We start from the raw sequence: 23619 nt of genomic DNA on the forward strand, positions 1-23619 counted from the left end.
TCACCCGAGTTCTGCTATTTTCCACATGCGCACCCCTTGGTGGCCTTGCGCTCACACCAAGGTTGTTTTTTCCCACCTCACGTCGATTGGCCGGCCGCTAAGTGCACGGTCCGCTCTCAATGAGTGAAAAGAGGCACAAGGGGAGGCTGGACAAGACCTTCTTTCTTGGGTTTCCTGTCACTCTTCAAAAAAACGATGAGGAATCGACATGCGACAACTTCGGTTACGTGCGACCGCAACAAGCAAAAAAAAAATTATGTGGTTCTTGTGGTTCTTTCCTTGAGTGATACAAAACACTGCCAAAGCTCTAATACCAATGTAAGGTGTAGCGGAATGAATGTTGAACTTTGCTCAAGATGAGTGCTCCGAATTGTGCTCAAGGTTCCTTTTTCTTAGAGAAGGGAGAGCCTTCCGTGCTTTAATGAGAGAGTGCAGTGATTACAAACAAAGTGAATAGACACTGTGCGTGACGGTGCATGAGACTGAGATAGAGAGAGAAGAGAATACGACACCAGGGATGTTGTCAGACCCTCCTCCAAGGGCCCCACTCTCGATGGCGAGAGTGGTCTACTTATAATTGCACAATTTGATACAATGATGTTGATGCAAGTCTAACGGCTATGTCGATGTCGACAGTGTGGACGACGAGGATGAGGCTATCTGCTTCTGTGACTTGATGTGCAACAATGCTGTCTATCGTGCTTGGGACTTGCTGAATTTACTGCTCGTCTGTTTGCTGAATTTGCCTTGTTGGAAAACACTGATTTGACAGTACAAAATGCTGAAGTAGCTGGCTGTTTGCTGCTACCAAAAACGCTGATCTGGGCTGTGCAAAAACGTTGTTTTTCTGTGGCCTGAAAACGCTGGATAGCATGCATAAAAACGCTGGTTATGGCTGGCTGAAAAACGCTAGTATGTTGGTGATGAAATCGCCTTGGTGCTGGGGCTGAAGTACTGGTTCAAGGATCCAAAAATGCTAGCTTGTTAGGGCTGAAAACGCCAGGCTATGGTGAGGGTCGTCTTGCCGAGAAGGGTCTCCAGAGGGCCTGCTGCACTCGAGTGCCTAATGCTCTCTTTCTTCTGCCAGATAGTGCTAGCTTTGGTTTTCTTATATAGTATCTTAGCAAAATTTCCCTACCTACTTTCCAACAAAAATCACTTAATAAATAAGTGAAAAATGTCAAAAATAGGGAAAACAGGTTAATGCACTGGAAAATTCCCCTAATGGATTCTGATGGATTCTGATGGGAATGCTTATGATCATGTTGTGTGCAACCGGAGGATATGCATCTAATCTAAGTGTCTAGACATGCAGGGTCTGCGAATAGACTCACAAAAGTGCCAGATCACTTTCTATTCTAGACTGACTTGACTGAACTTAACCCTGGTCATGATGTAGCTTGTCCACGGACACATAGGGTTGGCTATGTCACGTGACAAGTTTCCTGCTATCATTAGCACTACTTCGATGTTCCTTGTGTTGCGGTTGCTACCATAGTACGCTTTTGTGGAGCCACTCTTTGGCACTTACGACAGTCCGGCCGTTTCAGAGACTTGGTCCGCAAGATGGTCATTGTTAAGCTTTACCATAGTCGAGTCTTATGAGCCTTTGGAGGGTCGTGGTGAGGTTTTATTGAGCTGGATGATTCTCAGATATTGAAATACCTTCGGTGATATAGGTTTGTTGGACCACCCCTTTTCCGAAGCTTCGCTATAAGAAGTCTCAAGATGAAAAGGAGTCTGACAGCGACACAAAGGACTTTGGGGTGCACGTATAGTCTTTGGGGACAGATCTTGGATGATCAAGAAGGGTAATCTTGTGGTTCTCAAAGGTCATAAGCATGGTACTCTTTACTCCATGCATGTCTCTTATGTAAAAAATGATTTTATATGTATAATTGAGCTGTTGTCTATTGAATTGTGACATAGCCGGCTAGGCCATATGAGCTAGAAGAGAATGGAGACTCGCACATTTTGATTACTACTTGTGTGATTGCCCCCTTGTGTATGCATTAGGGACTCTTATATAAACTACTCTAAGAGCACACTCCTAAAAGTGTTATGACATGTGTTGTTAAACATGTGCCGTATAAAAAGCAGCCCGAAAAATCAGTTTGTGCATGCCAATTAGGACCCCCCCCCCCCCCCCTCGGCGTTATGAGCACGTATATAGCTAGAAGAGAGCAAGCGGAGGTGCTCACAATGAACAAGAACTTGGGACTTGATAATAAGCTTAATCTTGATTACAAGGCTTAATACTTTATTAAAAGAGCTTGATACAAGACTTGGATTACATGACTCGAGTACAGGGCAAGGCTTGATTGCAAGGAGAAGACTTGAACATAAGAACTAGAAGAGAAATTTCCTTGTAGGAGCCTCACAACTGGTGTTGGCAAGACTGAGGGGCTTGTGGCCCAAGACCCTTATTTATACTAGTGCTTGAGGAAGTTACTTGAGGAGGTTAGAACTTTCTAGGTTCTTCTTGAGGAGGTTAGAATCTTCTAGAACCTTCTTGTTCCTTCTAGTTCTTCTAGAACCTTCTAGATCCTTCTTCAACTTTCTAGAGCTTTCCAAAAACTTCTAGATTCTTCCGGAATCTTCTCCAAGCTTCTAGAATCTCCTTGATACTTCTAGAATCTTCTACTGATGATGCGGGCGATGACATAGGCAATGACACAGGCGATGACATCAGCGATGATGCAGGTGATGACACAGGCAATGACATCAGCGATGATGCAAGTGATGTCATAAGCGACTGACTCTCAAGCATCCATGACACTCCCGCCCCTAGAAAAAGAAAACAAGAACTTTCAATCCCAGACTTTTGAAGCACAAAAGAGTGTTTTTGGGTTTTTTCGCAAGGGGGGAACAAAGAAAAAAACAAGATCCTCTTTCTCGCCACTTAGGAAGGAAAATCAGTCCAGAGAAAAATCTCCTTTGATCAAGATACATGTTGAGCATCAATGATCTGTTGGTAGCAAGGGACTTTAATGCTTTCCCTTACACTTGTCGGCCCTCTTTTTGTGAGACAACCAATGAGACATTTTTGAGGTGGATTAAGTTGGGCTACTCAAATCTCCGAGGTAGAGAGGTTTATGATCGGCACGCATGTCACAAGGCGGGCACCACGTGCCAATAGAAAAGAGCAGACTGAACAGACTTTTAGCACTTCAATAACAACTGAACTAAAAGAGAGAGACGACACGCGACACGGAGTGGCGGAATTCCACTCCAGAGAGTATTGGCCCCAAACCTTGGCGCCCCTTTCGGTATTTCTTTATATTGCATCAACATAGTACAAGCCGGTACTCCAGACTCTGCACCTTCTCTAGGAAGCATGCCAAAGAATGAGCCCTAACCTCATATTTAGGCCCTAGGCCCCAAAAGCAGTTTATAGTACAAAGCCTTTAAAACTCAAAAGCTTCTGGTCCAAAAATCAATGCCAAAAGCTGCCAACGTAATTTTCGAAAATCTCCCTGCTGCCCTTAGGGTTAGGATTAGGGTTTCTACAATTTTAGGGTTTTTGGCAACAGAATTAGGGTTTGCAAGTTTTAGGGTTAGGGTTTCCAGAATTAGGATTTCAACAGTTAGGGTTTCTGAATTAGGGTTTGCAGGTTTTAGGGTTAGGGTTTCCAGAATTAGGGTTTCAACACGTCAGCAGTTTGTTACATCTCCCCTCCTTGAAAGAGAGTAATCGTCCGCGATTACAGAATATCTGCAAAACAACTCAAGTTAGCTCAAAAATTTCTGAGGGTCATTCCGAGGGACATTCCGAGGGACAATCAGTTTGCTCTTTTTATTAAAGAGTTAGCTTCTCCTTTCTGTTGTTTTGATCAAGGAGTTAGCTTCTCCTTTCGTCCAGATCGGAACTCTTGATATTCCGGCGTAGTAAAATTAGCCATCACACCCAGACCGTACTGATCTTCCACGGCTGTCTTGATGCACTAAAATTACATACCCAGGCAATCTCATTCAATTAGAAATATTCAGTGGTTGGCACATCACAATGCAACACAAATGCTTACATATGCATGTTACAAGACATAGAAACATAAAGCCGCCGATGAACACTCCTCCCGCATAACCTAGCAAGGTCTGGGCCAGGAGATATTCAACGACTCCCTCATCACTCCTCCCGCATAACCTAAAAAGGTCCGGGCCGAGAGATATAGAGGCCTTTTACAACCAAACGCCCCCCAAACCGCAGCCTGCGTCGTTTGGAAGTGCTGAGAGTAACCACTGTTCAGACTTCTTAATACTCCTCCCGCATAACCATCCAGGTCTGGGTCGGGAGTCACAACAACAATTATTTTACAAGCATACAACCAAACGCTCCCCAGGCATCGGCCTGCGTTCGTTCCGAGGTTCAAACAATACCAAAACAATATTTCTCACTTCTCCACCCGGGAGTAAAATCACCAATCGTTGAAACCAGTATCAAACCAAAGCCAAACATTTCAAATCGGCACCAAAACAGATACCATCCATTTTAAACAAATTCCAAACAGGATCACCAAACAAGATCAAACAGAACTCAAACTTAAAAAGCAATCTCGACATCAGTTGAGCTCGAAAAGTCGACTGACTTTCCATCTTGAAACCTGCACCAAAAATTAGAGTTAGGTTCCTTCCATGAGGTCATAGCCGAGCACAGCATGGTCCGTCAGCTCTTGGACAAACAGTGTTGCTTTGGTGGCGATGGTAGTCCCAAGATAGCAATCGCACGAAATCTCCAAGGTCATCTGCTCGTGAAGAGACATCTACAGAGAGATATCGAGAAATTTCAAGATATAATCTGCTAGGGTTTCCATGGCAAGCATTTTAGGATACCCCACTCTGCCAGAAGTTGCACTTCGAAGGAAAATGTCAGAAACCATATAACTTCGAGCAAAAATTTTCTTGAAAGCTTGCCGAGTTCTTGGAGTATGCTGCTTGGTAGCTGTAGACATCAACATCTACATGGCACTGCTTCTGAGAAAAACAGTGACTTGAAACAAATCTGGATCCTTCTCTTGCAAATGATCTTAATTGGCTTATGCCCTGTAACACATGAGCGGTGAAGACGGGAGCGCGCCCGATGCACGATGAAGTAAGGGTGGGAGTGGCTAATAAGTCCAGGTTGAGTGGCTAATAAGTCGGAGTGGCTAATAAGTCCGGGTTGAGTGGCTAATGTGTCCTAGTTGGAGGCAGAAAATCTCTCCAATAAAATTCCATCAATAGCTCTGTCTCCTCTTTTGTAGGACCGGTATGCTTTCAGAAAAGCACGCGCCCAATGCGCTGATACCACTGTCACAAGGCGAGCACCCGCCCTTAGGGTTAGGGTTAGGGTTTCTACAATTTTAGGATTTCTGGCAGCAAAATTAGGGTTTGCAGGTTTTAGGGTTAGGGTTTCTAAAATTAGGATTTCAGCAGTTAAGGTTTGCAACACTTAGGGTTTCTAGAAATAGGGTTTGCAGGTTTTAGGGTTAGGGTTTCCAAAATTAGGGTTTCAACACATCAGCAGTTTGTTACAACGCATCTAATAGCCATGAGAAGTGCACATGCATTGCCAATTTTTGTCTCGAAACAAAGGGTTTTACATCCTTGAATACTAAGAGAGGATCAAGGCTAATAGATTCTTTGAATTGATCTCCAAGCTTGATACAAAACATCTCAAGGCTTGATACCAAATCTCAAAAGGTTTGAGATTTCATCTAGATCAATCGGTCCCTGTATGTGTGTGTGCGTGCACGCACACACGCGCATGCGCGTGTGTTCACGTGCACGAGTGTGTGCGCATGCATACCTGGCCATTGCATGCTCGCCTGCGTATCGTTCAAAGTGTCTTGATAGCTTGCGTTCAGTTTTATTTTCCATTGTTGCATTGGCCTCGTCATCATCTCACTTCTCTTATGTCAGATATTTTGTCCCATTTGTGGCAAACCCATGCTCACAAAAAAGCTTGAGTTTGATGTCAATGGGAAAACTCTGCACTCCTAAGCCCTTTGGCAGGCTCAATATCTTGGACTTGCGCAAGCATGTTCTTGCAAGAAAGGCCATGTTGTTGCCAACTCTAGTGCAACAAACTCAACCTTGGACTCTTATGATTGCCTCGTTGTGCCAACATGTTGTTACTTCCTCCTTTGGTCACTGGCAATCATCTCTATGGGAGGTCGTGTTTGGCAAGATGGAAGGGCACATTTTTTACTTCAAGTTTGATTTCTGCTTGGAGATCTGTTACAATTCATTTATCATGGCACTTCGACAGCAACAGGAAGGTAATTCGCTTCATTTGGAGAGTAATCATTGGAGTTGGGCATTCTCTCTTACTTTGGTTGATTGTTCGCCTCGTCAGGCAATTTTCTCTCTTCTCGTGGCCTTCATGTAGTTGATGATGTGCTTGATGAGGTGGGCTACCCTTTCCAGTTTCCACTTGCAGCTTGCCATTTTGGATTGGGTATGCATTGTCGTCCACGGTCCAGTCTGGAGAGAGCTTCAACAAATGCTTGTTGAATTTTTACCCATCCGCCATTGGATGATGGTCGTCGCATGTCTGATTGGAATTTCTAAGACACGCCTTTTGAGGCCATTCTTGCCAGTCAAGTTCTTCTTCTATCGCAACCTCAGCTTGCTGACCATTGTAATGCCGTATGGTCCATGCAAAAGTCTCATATGTGGTGGAGGAAGCCTCTCTCTAACCTCTGGAAGAGCCACTTGCCTATGAAGGAAGGTTTGTTTCTTTGGCAATGCTTGCTTGGACTTCTCTCAATGGGAACTTTTCTCAGAGCACACCGTATCAGCTCTTCTCATTGTGTCTGTTGCTTGACTTCGGAAGAGACTGTCAGACACCTACTTTGGGATGGTTGCATTATTAGAGCTTTTCTTCGCCGTATATCAGCTTGTATGCAGCTTTGTTTTCCCTCTACGGTGTTCCACAAACAGTTTTGGGCTTTTGGCATTCTCTGCCTTCCCTACAACGATTTGTGGTCTTCTTCATGTGGGTCAGATATTAATCTTTTTGGACCCTATGACGCCAACGTAATGGCTGCATGTTCCATCGCCCTGAGGCCGGATCCCTTTCCGTTTTTCCAGCTTTCCCTTAGGCAATCTTTACGTTTTGTAGATGTTGGTGATATCACTCCAGAGATACATCAGCTTTCTTATGAACGCTTTTGGCCTCTTTGACAGTCGAACACTTTGTAACGGTTGCATGTTCCATCGCCCTGAGGAAGATCCCTTTCCATTTTTCAAGCATTCCTTAGGCAATCTTTACGTTTTTCCCTGGATGTTGGTAAAATCACTCCAGAGATACATCAGCTTTCCTATTTAGCCTCTTTTACAGCTGAACACTTTGGTGTTCTTCTATTGGTACATGATCTTTTCGGTGGGTTTCCTCGCTTCGAGGTTTCCCACTTGTAAGTTAATCCAAACAGATTTACAAAAAAAAAAAAAGAGTGCGTGTGTGTGTGTGTGTGTTATATAATCTTACAGTGAACGACATGCTCATCTCAGGTATTCAAATAGAAGTATTGACCAAAGGATACCTCTGCTGTGTCGATAAAATTGATACCACCCTTCAGGAGTTGCTGAAAAGCACCACACAGCTCAGCCTCTCCAAAGCTACTTCCGAAGCCAGAGCTAGGGTCCCCCCATTGCAATGTGCCGATGCCAATTTTCGAGACTTGCAAGGAAGTCCGCCCCAAGGGCACAAATTCTGCCCACAAGGAACAAAATAATGTGAGGACATCAAACCCTTATCGGAATCAGCAGACGAAGACAGGCGGGCTACGGCATGGTAGAAACAGGAGATACATTACAAGCAGACGAAAGACAAAAGGCAGAACTAGAATGAAAAACGCGAGGAATTACTAGACGTTTGAGGAGGCACGAATCTCGCTGTAGCCACAAATGGAGTAGACGCGCACAGAGTCGGCATTGTTCTTCACCTTCAGCTTCAGCTCATCAGCTGCTGCCACCCTCCTCGAATAGAACTCGGTACGAGCTTTGCTTTACACTTGTCCAGCTTGTGTTGTCCACCTCACAAGCGCGAAATGTTAAGGCAAAGGGAACCCTGGCGTGCCAAATGGTAGGTAAGGCTAAGGGTGGATTCACAAACGTCCGCAGACATGGCGGACGGTTTTCCCCTTGTCCACCATCGAAGGGCACCCTGGAGCTTGGTCAGTAGCACCCCCTTACACACAGGACCCGACGGACACGGCCTTGTTGCAGATAGCTGATTGATTCATGCTATGGCTGGGCTCTGCACGTTGCAGCTTTTTGTGTGTTGTCCGCCATCACCTAAGATGGGCGAGGGGGGGTGCCGCCCAAAATTGCTCTCCTCGCGGGCTCCAATCAGTGATGACTAGGCTTCCAGCTCCCACCCATGCTTTTTGTTTGTGAACCCTTTTCATGAGATGTCCGTGAGGTGCCCACTAAGCATTGGCCAAGCTCCTAGACTCACAAACGTCCGCGGACGTTTGTGAATCCACCCTAAGTGCCCCTTTTTTTTGGCCTCCTAAAGGCCTTACTGAACTATGTGCACTATGGCTATATTGGTGAAGGTCTTTCAATTTTTATTGGTTGAGAAGTGTCCCTAATGAGGCTTGAAAGTTTGTGAATGAAAAGTAACCGTGGTCTTTTAAATGCTATTTTCTAAAGTTGCATTTACCTCTTAAAAATGTATTCATAAGAATTTGATCCATGTAAAAGGTCTTTTTATTTAAGGATTTCATAAAGATTTATTTCATTAATTTATTTTATTAATTTTTTTGTTTATTCAATTTATCTTTTCTTATAAGAAACACTCACATTTTTTTATTTTTTTATTTTAACTTCTTTCTCATTTTATTTTGTTTCAAAATGTTGACATGCAATGGGTATCTTTCACAAGTGGGACCCTTCATAATCTACGAACCATTTGTGATTACATATGTATAATAGATAATAATGTTTTACATTAAAACTCAATAAAAATTCCATGTGATTGTAAACACGTATTTAAACTTACTCTCTCTCATCTCTCCTTAACTTAGCAGGACACACCAGAGGGCCCACAGGGGGAGGTGCTTATCCCTTCCAACGTCCTTAAGACAAACGTTCATCACACAACCCTCAACATCTTCGTTGATTCCCTTTCATAAATATGGGTTTCAAAATTGTAGGTACATACCATTGGATATAGAAACACATTGCAAATGAGTAGCAAGAGCTTGAGTTTTTTAGAAAAGCAATTTCCAACCATGAATTGACATTTGGGACCACAATTGTCCACCAAACGTAAAATCACTGCCAATAAAGGGTAACTGAAGCTAGAACAAACAAGTGTGAGTGTATTCATGAAAGAGTAAAAGATTGAACAAGAATTCTCTTTGTTTTATCAATTACAAAAGCTAATGACTCGATCACTAACCATAATTGGACCCAAAATCTACATTTGGCATCGATTTGCTTTTCTTGATTTATGTTGGGTGTTATGTATACATTGTGATCGAAGGATATACATTTTGAGTTGACACTCAAAGAAAATCAAAGATCTCATGTTCTTAGTTGAATCAATTGTTAGGGGAAACAAAAGGGGCTCTATAAATTGCGACTAAGAGCTCTCCTCCATACCCCCATTAAATGGTGATGAAAATCTGGGGTCATTTACCAAGGCTGCTACATCCGGTTTCTCCACGTGATGACCACACCCCGTGGCTTCTCTCATCTTCGCTCACGATAAACCAGTTGTAGGCAGTGCAAAAATCAATCTCTCTCTCTCTCTCTCTCTCTCTCTCTCTCTCTCTCTCTCTCTCTCTCTCTCCAATAAGATGGGAGAGGACCATGGTGAAGAACTAGGTTATGTAAACCCTCTACTGAGATTGCCAGCAAGCTGACGTTCCACCTCAATAGCCTACAAATGACTCGTTCTGTAGAGTGATTTACTTACAGGCTTATTGTCTGCAACCCACACCTATGCCATGTTTCACAGTCCGTGTTGACGGCAACCCCAATGGAAAATCTTCTGGGAATATATCCTTGTATTCTATTAAAAAATCTTTTAATTTATTAGCAGCATTTGCTTGTTTTAGAGAAAGAGAAGTAGCCATAGTTGGAAGCATGCAGCGTTGAGGAATTTTCATTTAAAACATTATCAACATTTGAAAGAAAATGCCACATGAAATAACAAAAAAAGAGTTATTCTATTTCACCTTGAGAAGAGAGCTTCATAAGCTTGGTTGTACAAATGAGTGGCAAGGAAGGAACATCCTTCTTCCCCAACAAGAGCATGTGCATGCCTGTGGATTTGAACATCAAATTGTTGTGTGTTCAAGTGATGATTCGAGACCATGTAACCACTCCCAACTAAGGACTGCATCTACCCAATCCATATTCATGATTTGAAAATTCAAGGATTTGTGATAACCTTGAATCTCCAGAGGTACATCTTTCACTTGAGTATCCCACACCTCACATCATGGTCGTTAATCATGGCTACCGTGTAACAGTGGGAACTCAGAGTCTTGGGCAATTGGAGCCGTTTCACTAACTTATAGTTAATGAAATTGTGCAAAGCACCATTGTCCACCAAGATTTTCACCTTGTGACCTCACTTGTACACTACTTCTGTCAGGACAAGGGTCCCACGGGGCAAGGCCCAACCTAGGGGGTCAGGGACTTAGGCCGAGGGCCGGCTGGACCAATGCGGACTGGGGATCCGCTTAGGGCAAGTGCTAGCAGCTAGCCTATATAAGGGGCGGTAGGGAGGAGGATCCCAGGTCCAGTTACCCTAGGTCTTATATTGGTATCAGAGCCAGGGGGAGGGAGGAGCTATGGAGGAGGAGGAAGCCTTGCACGGATGCATGTTCTCTCTCTCTCTCTCTCTCTCTCTCTCTCTCTCTCTCTCTCTCTCTCTCTCTCTCTCTCTCTCTCTCTCTCTCTCTCTCTCTCTCTCTCTCTCTCTCTCTCTCGTGATCGGAGTTTTTGACACCACCATGGCCGCAAGAATCGGCTCTGTGTATATGTGGCTTGTCGAGAAGTGCAGGGTGGGAAGGGCCTCTTTTGCAAGAGGGGGAGAGGAAGATCGACCTGAGCCGTTTTGGGCGAGCCTGGCACCAAAAGGGTGCGCCCCGGCAAGATAAACAAATTTTGTCACAGCACGGAGCCCTTTAGGGGCGTGGTTGGAGCAGCGCGAGAGATTTTTGGTGACAGCCCTGCGTTTTCCGCCATCGCTGCAGCAAGAGGTTTTTTTTTTGTTTTTTTTTTCCTTTACACACCAATGGGCGCCCCAACTTGGGCACCCTCCCCACACAAGGGGTTGGTCCCACAGTCGGACTGCATACGAACGAGCCGGATAGTGCAGAGCTCTCTTGGGTATAGTTAGAGGGTGGCTGGGAGGCCTCGCAGGCTCTGGGAGCGGGGCCGGGAGGCGTCGTAGGCTCTTCGAGCGGACTGTTTGCATTGAGGGATGAGTGCACATGCCGAGATGTCACATGCAAAGATGGAACGTCAAGGATATTGCCATGCATAGATGCATGCATGGGGCAATGGCAGCATCCAAAGGTGGCACATGTCTGGTTAGGCTTGGGTCAGCTTATATGCACACGCTCCGACATGCTTGATTGTTGGAGGAAACATGAAGCTGAGGGACTGGAAGCCAAGGTAACTTTTTAAAGTTATGTTTTCTTCTTTCACGTATGCATTTGACACAAGCACTTATGCTTGAGTAGTCGTATTGACACACGGTTGTGAGCCTCATGCATGATAAGTCAAGCAAGGCTTGAGCTACGCGATGTGTTGATGCATGTGTAGAGCATGTTATTTGCCAGAGGAAAGTATAGCGCTCTAACTTGATTGTGTTAGATACATTTATATCTCTCCATGAGTGCAACGTACATGTACACAAACTTTGCACAGGACTGCAAGTATAGTGTACTTTAGATGTTTTGATATCATGCAGAACAAGGAATGCCCTTAAAGAAGGCATACGACCTTGTATGCTTGATATGGTATGCTTACAAGGGAACACTTGGTTGAGTCGTAGTAGATGGATGTGTGTGTCAAATTACTTCGGAATACACTGCATGTGTGTCACGGCTTCTACCCTACATGTACGACATTGACATAGCTCTCGAGGAGGGGGCATAACCATGTGTGCTTGAGGACGGTATGGCTTTGGTAGCATGATGCGGGGATGTCCTTAGTGGTTGCATATACTCTAGTCTACTCGATCAATGCATGTGTCATATCTGTAGAGCATGTTGTTGACTTGCTTGAGGCAAGTTGTAACCCTTATGCATGGGACGCGCTAGGGTAAGCCTAAGAGGTACCCTTATGCCTAACCGGTGATAGGGCCATCCTCGAGGTAACCCCTATGTCTCGGAGGCAGAAAAAAGTGTGCCTAGCAGGCACCATGTTGCCTAAGCGGCAGTAAGCATGCCTAGGAGATCATGACGGTGTGCAGGGCATACACACATGTCTCAAAGGCAGTTATCAAGTAGAGCTTGAGGTATGCAAGGCGTCAAAGCATGCGTCACATGCATGGCATGGTGATGGCATGTACGATGCAAGGACACTAGCTTGTGCTACCTACTTGTGTAGGGCATGAGTAAGGTTAGACACATAAGGCTTGTCCAATGTGAGACTAGGCTCAGCTCTATGTCTCTTACTCCTTACGTTGGATGAGACTAGGCTAGGTGCTATGTCTCTCACTCCTTATGTTGGAGAGTTGGTTCATGTGTGAAGCTTGGGTATGTGGAGACTTCACGCGTTTGGCATATGCTATGAGCATACAAAATTGCGAAGAAATAGGCAATGTGTTTGCAGGTTAATTCATATTACAGGTTATTTCATTATGTACCAGACAAGTGTCTAGGATATACGATGGCGTCTGTGCAGATATGGCTATAAGCTGTTTTGGATCGAGTTTTTCCTTCCACATTTCATGGCAACTGGTTACAGCAACGACCATGTTAGCCAAGTTTAAGTTTTTTCCTGTTTACACTTCACTTGGCAATTATTGTCGTTGTGCAAAGCAAAGTGCTCTGGAAATTTTATATAAAACAAGGATTCAAGGGACTGGCAAAATAGGGACTCATAGCTCACCTAATCCCTTCCAATTTAAACTGTGCAAGACACTGACGGTTTTGGCTCTCATGTTTGAGGCCATCACTCTCGCCAAGGGCTTAAAAAACGGTATGCAAGGCATCCTAACCAGGTGGCATGACTTCCACCGCTTCAGAGATTACGCTTCCGCTATCACACTTGCAACTCTGTCATGGACAGGAGACTAAAAAGGGGATTGTTTACAACACCACTAAACAGAACCTAAATCAAGGACTTATTGTACGGGCAAAGTGCCAATGCTAAGTCGTCCTAAAGTCATGACCCCATACATGGTAAGTGGGGCAAGTTGTGGCTTGTTTTTTTTCTTCTTTTTTTTCTCTTTCCTGAGCCAAGATGCTCTCAAACTCTCAGCTAGAAATTGGGCAAGGTGCCATCCACATTAGTGTTCATCCGTTCGACGATTGAACACTAATTGCCATGATGGCTATGAACCACGCACGTTGGATAAGAGCCATTGTTAAACCTAGGATAAGATCCACTTGTTGGTATTCCTTGGACGATTGTTCTCAAGATCGAAAAGCACTACCCAGTGGAGTACACATTGACGTTAATTGACAAGCAAGTGTCTTGTCATTACGGATGTTTAGGGTGTCATTTTTGCACTACATGTTTTTAGTGTGACACTCCAGTGAGTTTTTTATAATCTTACACTCACACCAGATGCTTTCTACCACGGAGTATGGACGCAGCAATCAGTTGTGACAGCATGGTTGTCCATAAGAGCTTGACGCTTCACTTGTGTGGATTTCCTACTCTATCTCTAGCACTACGGTGTGTCTATGGACATACTGTTTTGAGGTAAGAACCCGGGGGGTGATTGTTACATCACCCCATTGTCATTCAGGATCACAAGTTGATCTGCATTGAGAATCACAGTTGATCTCTCCCAGTTATACTTTCAAGGAAAGAATTCAACAATCTACCACATGCGGTAGCAGACGGACACACTTTTCAAGTTGATTCCAATCATTCTGTACATAGTTGATTATGTTGTTTACCGTTATCTGCTAGTTGAGCAGTTTCTACACTGAGTCTTACCAAGGGGTTTGACTACGTAGATTCTAATCCAAGGGCTTCGATTGCACATGCAACACCCAGGGTTTCCAGTGCAATGCTGTTTGTTTTTTCAGGTAGGGGACATGCTCCTCCCCATTGGAATACATGTAAGTGTACATTACGTTCAAATCTCCAGGTATGCATCTATTGATTTGGTGTTATTCCATTTTTAGTATACTTTGCTTGGTTTTTCAAGATGTCTAAGTACGCTTGAATGTTACAGAGCCATGCCAAGGGCATGTCGGCACAAAGTATTTTGGGCCAAGTGTCCAATCTATCTTTTTTTCTTATGCTATTACGAACCTACTTGTCGGTTCAATTTGGCACATGTTCTCACATGGGATACAACATGGTCTAGGAACTCAAGGAGTTCGGGTTAGCCAGTGTGGAGCAAGGCTAATGAGGGTCCCTCTCACTCCCGTCGTAGAGTGTTTGCAATTACCTCCACACACAATTACATCTTGTACTTGAAGGATGTTCTTTTTTACACATCCTTACATGAGACATATTCCACATGTGGAGAATATGAGTCTCTGGACTGACACTGGAGCCATTATTTCAATTATGTGTCACGACAAAGTCCCTAGGTGCTGGTCACATTTGTGTTCTAGACCATTTTTAGCACGACGTATCAAGAGCAATTTCGTGGCCAAAAATTGTCGGATACTTAGAATGACTTATTAAGGTACAAGTAACCTTCATTAGGGATGAGCACGCTTACAACTGCATGGAAATTTACGCCAAGGTTTCATTGCATTATTCTAGTACCTTCAGAAGATCTGGAAACTGGTTATGCCTTTGGACAACTCTTAGTTGTGGTTACTCCTTTACAACACTCAAGTGAGTCATAAATGGAGTTACCATTTAGACCCAAGTGGTGGCAAACGGACAACAATGTTGAAAATCAAGATGTTGCTCTTGGTTTCATTGAACCTCCTCGCTGCACCAATTATCGGTCATACAGACAACTGGCTCACTTATGGGACGTTAGTAAAGAAAACATCAATATTCTTAAGAAGATATTACTACTTGTGTTTTTGAGGACGAAAACTCTTCCTTAAGGGGGGAGTAATGTCAGGACAAGGGTCCTACAGGGCAAGGCCCAACCTAGGGGGTCAGGGACCTAGGCCAAGGACTGGCTGGACCAGTGCGGACTGGGGATCCGCTTAAGGCAAGTGCTAGGAGCTAGCCTATATAAGGGGCGGTAGGGAGGAGGATCCCAGGTCCAACTACCCTAGGTCTTATAACTTCGGTGTGTTTTACCTCCACATTGGAGAAATGTGAGGAGGACTCAAGAGGCAGGAGTTGCACCATGTGCATCGCTTTTCCCTTACCTTGGACATTAGATTTCCCCTTGGGACAATCCTTTTTTATGTGTCCACTCCCTAAACATGTAAAACATAATTTTTCTTTTTTAGCCTTCTCAAACTCTTCACTAGGACGGAGGCCCCGATACCCCTTGGTCTTCTTGGATGCCTCAGATGCAACTACTATAAACTTTCTTTTATTGTGTCCATGTTTTGTGCGTGCATTTGCATGTGCAGTGTCAGACACCTGAGTGTTATGCAATGCTTTCTCATCAAGATCGTTTTGTATACGCGCTTTCACTATGGCCTTCTCAAATGTCTTGGGGTCCTGGGTTTTGACATGCTTCTTAAGCTCTGGTGTCAACCCACATATAAACCCACACACTTGCTAAAAGGTATCCAAACCCTCTGACTTGTGGATTATATCACGATAGTGTAAGTGTCTTATGTTGACGCATAGAGCAGTTATCATAGGTAGACCAATTTCTATCCGCTTCATTTGTGGGTAAAAATTCTTTTTTGAACATAATCTCAAAGGTTGTCCAAGTCTGTGGTATGATTCCTTTCTCCCTTGAGAGACATCCACCATTTGTAGGCATTGCCTTCTAAAGTAAGACTAATTTGTAGTGCCTTGATTGCATTTGGAGCGTGTAAAATCCCATCTCATTTGCTCAGGAATATATTCACAGAATTTTTGTGTGTTCCATTTTCTCTCCCGTAAAAATCAATGGCTTAGTATTCTTTAACAAGTCATCAACCTCTTTGAGAGAGAAGGTGCAATCCTCCAAATTGGAGCCTTGCTCCTAAAGACCTTGTGTGCTCTTGTCGGGTACGAGGGATGACATTCTCATTAAACTTTGCAAAATTAGACTCTAAGACAATCATGCGTGTTGCTAGTGCTCTAAACTATTGGATGTCAAGAGGTTTGTAGCTATCATCCGACCCTGTTGTTGTGTGGGTACCCTCCATGAGAGTAACTAACCACGAGGCAGCACCCGATGAAATTTGTGCAGGATTTTCAAAATCAAACATATGATTCATATCAATGTTTGAATACATGGTGATTTTGTGTTGTGCTAGCAAGATAAAAGTGTACCTTAGAGAAAATTGCACGTCGAGACGGACCGTGCCCTACTATGAAGTGAATTATCCTTGCTAATTCAATACCATCAATTTGTAGACAATCATCGATGGCAACCGCAAACTGTAAAAATTTCACCCAAGCACTAACTTTGCTGGGTGGAACTTTCGTTTAGAATAGACCTTGTTAAATCCACCATTTAGAGACTATCATCTCATAGATTGCAATAAGGTGTGGCTAGCAGTGACCCAATTGAACGGTGGAGCTCATAGTAGACATCATTTTTGCCAATCAAAAGAGGATGCACAAACAACAATATTGAAAGATATATGCTTTGAAACTCTTGGAAGTTTTTGATTTTTTTGGAATTTGTAGAGATTCAGTACTTTTGAAATTCAGATTTAGTACTCACTTTCTGTAGCTTGCCTCTTTTTCTCCCTAACTTTATATCTGAGGAGAAGGCCGGGGGGGGGGGGGGGAATGGCCCTAGGCAGCCTCCCTTTAATTTTTCTTTAACGTTGAAAGGGAAACCCTAATGTTGGTTGGGCGCCCCAAGTGGGAAAAGGCGGTTTATGGCGCTAGCATGCAGGGAGAAAAAGAGAGATGTAGATCTTGCTACTAACCGCGAGTGGAGATGTTACTATGTCAAAATATCTCCCCCTCAACGGCGCAAGCCCAACAAGCCCAAGAGTACGAGCGTTTACTGTGGGCAACCGACGATCCTTTCTCCTGTTAAGCCGGCTTGCACACACCCTCCTTGGCCCTCTTCACGACAACATGCAAACTTTTTTCTACAAAAACCATGCCCTTGCACTAGCAAAATTATCTCTAGCTTTGATACCATTGTGACACCACAGGAGATCTGAATGCAAACTCTCCACCCAACAATAGCGTCTTATGATATTTTTTGGCCTTCTATGGCTTCATGCAGCACATACAAAGAAAAAATCCACAATTCACCAAAACATAAAATCATCAAATAATTTACTCAAAACTTTGATTTCAGTGTTTCAAGAGTCATTCTTAAGATTTTGAGGTATTTTGGAGCTTCTCATCCCATCACATTTTACATCAACAATAATCTTCAACGAATTTGTAACCATTTTCTATATGTTTTGAAGCAAAATGATCAAAAGGTAAGGGCTATTGTGTTTTCAAATCCTGTCATAAAATATAATCTCTAACTTTACCAAGTGATTTTCTCATATTAAACTGATCATTTAATGTGGGAGAATAAACGGGAACAAGAGTTATAATAGAGCCATGTGCTTCTAGACCTATCTCAACACGGGACCAAAAGGAGATGGTCTATCAAAGAGCAATGTACAATAAGTGCTTCTAGACTTCCCTCAACAGGGGACCAAGGGGAGATGTGGCTACATCTCAATAGGGGTCCAAAAGGAGGTAGTCTATCAAAGAGCAATGTGCATATAATGGAGCTGAAAAGACATTAGGTTTAGCTTCATTAAAGACCTCCAATGGTTACTATTAAAAGCTCTTTGACCTTAGGCCAGTTAGGGCTGAGCTTGAGGTGGGAACCTGACCTAAGCTTGAGGTGCTTGTCGTGCTTGATGACTAAGGTGCGTGCTTGATGACTAAGGTGCTTGAGGTGCATGTCGTGCTTGATGACTAAGGTGCTTGTCATGCTTGATGACTAAGGTACTTGAGGTGCTTATCATACTTAATGAGGAAGGTGCTTGAGAAGCTTCCCATGCTTGGGGGGTAAGGTGCTTGAGTCAAAAAGAGACCCTACAAACTTAATGAGGAAGGTGCTTGAGAAGCTTCCCATGCTTTGGGGGTAAGGTGCTTGAGAAGCTTCCTATGCATGAAAATCCCAAAGTTAGGGGAATCTTTGACTTAACCTTCCACTCACCCAAAGGGCACCCCTTTTCTTCAAAGGACACATGGGACACATGTTAGACTCTCCCTAAGCTTAACCACATGGTGTGCTTGAATGCTATTGGTTGGGCTAAAGAGGGATCCAATGAGCTTCTAATTCCACCCAACAAATATCTAGATATTTTCAAGCTCTCTCTCTCTAAGGGGTAAGGAGGACACTTGTCCAAAGACTACCCATGTACTTGAACGCATGTTGCATGTGATTGGCTAGGGGGGAGAGGGGTCCAATGAGCTTGAAGCTGTGGAAAGGTTAGAAATCGCCCCAAGCAAGCAAGAGGGGTGTTGGGGGGGGTATACACCACACACACACATTCATTTTGTGGATCATTTTCACTTGGTGAAAGTAGAGGAACTCCACCTTCTTCTCCAAGTTTGTGAGAAGTAAGAGCCTACACCAACACTCTTGGCTATGGAATGTAAATCCAACCAAGAGCCATGCTTCAATGCTTAAGCTTGCCATCTTCATTACTATGCTATTATGTATGCTAGCAAGAAGATTGATGATAAGTGAGGAACTATTTCTTTCTCCTATGGAATGTTTCTTCTTCCTCTTCCCTACCCTCATTCACCCCTAGCTTTCTCCACCTTCAAAGGTGTTTGGGGCCTTGGGATTGAGGCTTAGGATAGTTAATGCTTTCTACAAAATTTATGTTATGTTTGTGATGCATGAAGCTTTCCATCTTCATTGCATCACCTAGGTCACAAGGAAATGATAGCGCCTTGCTATTGGGCTATTAGCCTCCTCTCACCCATAGTTTGGCGCTCATGGCAGGTATTGCACCAATAGTGTACATCGCGTACTATCGACGACCACCAAAAAGTTGCGCTCAAGATTCGAAACAAAACTCGGTCTTTACCCTGATGTCCACTTTCCTCATGACATTGTTACAGCACCATATCAATCTCTTCTTGGTAAAGCACCCTTTGCATCACTTCATCCCATCCAAAGATCATAAGATCCTCCCCAAATAATGTAAACTTGTGGGACTTCTGCACTATCCTCCACTTATGTAGCTTGAACAACCTTTCTGAACACTGACTGGTGCTCAAAAAGTCTTCAATCTCTTTTAAGGTCTCACAACCAGCATAGGTGGCTGGGGCTACATATACACCTGCAACCTGCACTTGCACCTTGCTCCTTGAAAGATAATCTGCTTCTTGGTTCTGCTCGCTTCTAACATGCTTGTACTGAACCTCTTCAAAAAACTTTAACAACTTCTTAATGGCATAGAACCAATGATTTAATGAATCCCATTTCACCTGCCATTGGCCCAACCATTTCTGGATGACTAATAGTGCATCACCTTTCACCACTAACCTAGAGATGCCAAATTCCATGCACCACTTCAAACCTAAATGGAGGGTGAGATACTCCGCCTCATTATTGGTGTGAACATTCTCCAAGTCATAGGCATTCGAAAAGATCACCTTGTTGTGTAAATCGCGTATCACCACACCTCCAACTGCCTTCTGTATTACCCTTCTATATGCTCCATAAAACCACATGGTAAAAGCTCCCACTAAATCAGGTTCCTCTTTGGTTTCATTCCGCACCACCCTGGGATAGATTGGCAAATCAACGACCTTGTTGACCAAAATATTTGCTAGGTGAGATCGATTCGTATGGTCAATTTTGAATTCAAACTTGAATTCCTATAGCTCTACCATCCACTTCATGATCCGCTTACCTTGCTTCAAATGTGATCATTCCAACAATAAATTGTTAGCCGTTAGTACATAAAACGTTTGCACAATGAGATACACCTTGACTTCCTGTAGGAAAAAACCAAGGCCATGCCCACTGCTCTGCTTCTGTTTAGGTCGCCTCTCCCACGCTTATCACCCTGCTTTTAAAATAGATAGGCTTATAGCTCCTTCCCACTTTCTGCAATAGTACTATCCCAATGGCTATCGTTCCCACCGTCATAGCAACATAAAAATAATCTTCATGATTGGGAGGACACACCGTTGGTCGCTGACACAAGATTTCCTTTACCCTATCAAAAGCTTCTTGAGCTTCTCCATGCCATTCAAAACCATGCACCTATTGGGCCTTCTTTTGAAGGGGTATACATACTGAGACAACAAACAAAAAAACCACGACAAATACTTCAATTTGTGCCCAAAGCATGCCAAACCTTGAGCATTGGAAGGAGGCTTCATCAGAACAAGAGCCTTTACTTTCTATGTAACTGCTTCAATTCCATTTTTCAACATGACATGGCCCAACAATGATGCTCGGGGTTGTGCTAATCTGCACTTCTTGGGGTTCAACTGCCCTCCTTCATCAAGCCTTTGGAAGCATAGACACAATTTTGACAAATTCTCCAGCCTAGAGCTATAGCACCCTATGTCATCAATGAAAACCCTGACGAACTTGCCCAATTAGGGACCAATACCCTATTTATCCAATCCTAAAAAGTGGCGTAGGCATTTACCAACCCAAACGGCATTCTACGATAGGCAGAACACTCCCATGGAGATATACATGTCGTCTTGACCTGATCCTTAAGAGCAATCCCTATTTGAAAGTAGCCTAAGAATCCATCCATGATGATTTGAATACCTTTCATGGCCAGCCATCTAATTTAAAATCTCGTCATGAAATGGCAAGGCGTAGTGATTTCTCTTGGTCGCCACATTCAAAGGCTTATAGTTGACACACACCCGCCATTTCCCATTTTTCTTAGGATTAATCACCACCGAAGAAACGCACCCTAGCTCCTTCACGAGGTATATAATACTTGCATCTAGCAATTGATTGATCTCCTCCCAAAGGGCTTCCTTTTGAATTTCACCCAATCTCCTTAGCTTCCGTGCCTTAGGCTTGTATCCTTCCTTGAGGATTATTTTGTGCTCAACACCCTTGGCTCCTCGCAAATCCTTATACTCTGTCGCAAATAGATTTGGAAAGGAAGCATATAGCTTTCCTTCTCCTGCTTGGTCAAGTCTCCACTTAGCAGATTGACCACTTCTTTCGTACCTATAGCATGCACTTATGGTTGCACCTTCTCTTTCACACAAGATTCTTCCACAGTGACCCCAAACAAGTCAGCATCTATCTTGAGCATATCTTCCTCACTTTCTTCTTCCTCAGTATCTGTATAGCCTTCATCATAGGCCGTTTTAGTCTCGTACTCATAGTTAGTGGTGTTGCCCTCGTCTCTTGCCGCCATAAGGTTGAAACGGGTTTCCTTAGTCTTTAGGTCTAGCACCACCTGTCCTCTTTTGTCTTTATCAGGCAAGGTAAACACCTTGCTTTGCCAATCCTGTTTGGCATCTTTTGCCAACAACCACGGCCTACCCAAGACGATTGGATAAGAATTATCATCTGCTTTTGTCGCAAAAAGTCAATTAGTCACTCAATGCCCATAACTTTCACTCATACATCCTGGGCCACGGCCAAACACCTAGCTTGAGCATGGTTAGCCATCCTTATGTGTACATTTGACTTGGATATCTCCTTAGCACATGTTTCCCTCATTGTAGTTTCCATCATGATGCAAACATGTGCTTCACCATCTATATAGACTTGAACCTGCATCCTTTTCTTGATGACAACATCCACCAAAGGAATAACACCCGCCACGCTACCTACCATGAGTGCCATATTTTGTAATGCTTGCACATTGCCCTCAGTTTTTGGTAGCCTTGTGCTCACACTTGTAAACCATTGCCTCCTTAGTTTAGGATTCAAAGCCAAGAGCTAACCAAAAGTTATGTCAGCCTTTTTGTTCTGCACATCACTTACCAAATCATATTCGGGGTAGCCGTACCCTAATTGAAAGTTTGCTTGCTTGATCTTATGACGCATTCTCTTCTTGCTAGTTTTCGATTTCTCCCTACCCTCATACACTTTGTCTGTGCCTTTACCGGCTCTAGTTTCCTGCTAGGTTTCGATTTCTCTTTCCATTCTTGCCCTTTTATCAACATCTTGCTTATCCACACCAATGATGTTCACTCAAGGGACTTCACCACCATCCAGAGGGACCAGTTACACTGGATGCTCAAACACCTTCTCTCTCAGGCCATTAAGTTGTGCTTGACCTCTCCGTCTACCAAGCAACGGGTAGATACCACCTCTTTTCCTCAACAAATGAGGACAGTTTGGCACATAATGCCCTTGTTCACCACAATTATATCACCTTCTAGGCACCGGCCTTGCACTACCTCTTGCTCCTCTCAGTTGTCCCCTGTTCATTACACTCAACCATAGCTCTTGCATGTGCTTCTATATATCCTAAACCGTACGTACCCACTATTGTGGAAAAGCAGTCGCACACTATTCCCTTGATTTTTGGCTTGAGCTGACTCTCAAGGACTTTGTGATTGAGCAGGTGCCATCGCTTCATCATCCATCTCAATTGGAGATGCTTCCCTATGAAAAACATGTAAAAGTATTGTCTGTAGAGCTAGCCATGCCTGTCTTGGCTCCATATCCAAAGCTGCAAACCACAGTTTAGCCTTTTTGTGCATCACCAATGGGAAGGTTTGCACCTTGCTGTCCTCATTGGGCATTATCAAAGAGAACATGTACAATTCAAAATCTGCAAGCCATTCATCAAGATTCTCCTCACCTGTAGAAATCTTAGCATAGATTCATGACGCCATCTTTACTAGTACGGAAACGAATTGCAGTGTTTAGGCCTCACTAACAGTGTGGATGCAAGGAGAGAAATAGAGCTCAAGGTAAAGATCGAGACACTGGATGGTTTGGGTTTTCCTCATAGTGAGGACACCCCCACTGCTGTTGATATTGACATAACCTGTCTTCATGTAAGTGCCGATGGTTTTTGTGATTGAGCCTTATGCTTTGAATATGTGCACAACTATCCTATGTACTTACCATGCCTCTCTTTTGATTGGTTTGTAGTGGGTATGGTGTCTAGCATATTGTGTATGGTAGTTGTCAAACCTAGTTATTCTAGTTAGCATGCTATGAGATATAGCTAGCATACATTGTCATGGTGGTAAGCATAATGTGTATGCTAGTTAGCACAGATAGTTATCATAGCTAACATATTGTGAATACTAGTTGGCATTTTTTGTATGCTAGTTAGCATATTGTGTATGCTAATAAGTATACCTTCTCTACTAGTTAACAAACTATGCATGCTAACTAGCATAGAGAGTTTCCCAGTTAGACACAAAGTATGCTAATCAACATGTTAAATAAGCTAATTAGTGCACAGT

General features: G+C 43.5%; 1 protein-coding gene across 1 annotated transcript in view; it reads right to left on the reverse strand.

Moving 5' to 3' along the window:
- Nucleotides 1-8150, reverse strand: part of LOC147436000 (putative oxidoreductase At1g06690, chloroplastic) — a 134560-nt gene extending 126410 nt beyond the window's left edge. Inside the window, exons 1-2 of the mRNA XM_086488908.1 lie at nt 7849-8150; nt 7524-7693 (exon numbers count right to left, since the gene is read on the reverse strand). Of these exons, the coding sequence (XP_086345034.1) occupies nt 7524-7693; nt 7849-7915 (237 nt within the window). The 5' untranslated portion in view covers nt 7916-8150. The remainder of the gene's footprint in view (nt 1-7523; nt 7694-7848) is intronic.
- Nucleotides 8151-23619: the final 15469 nt, after the last annotated feature.

The sequence above is a fragment of the Adiantum capillus-veneris genome, chromosome 18, assembly GCF_014529385.1.
Source record: "Adiantum capillus-veneris isolate H3 chromosome 18, ASM1452938v2, whole genome shotgun sequence".
NCBI classification, from domain to species: Eukaryota; Viridiplantae; Streptophyta; class Polypodiopsida; order Polypodiales; family Pteridaceae; genus Adiantum; species Adiantum capillus-veneris.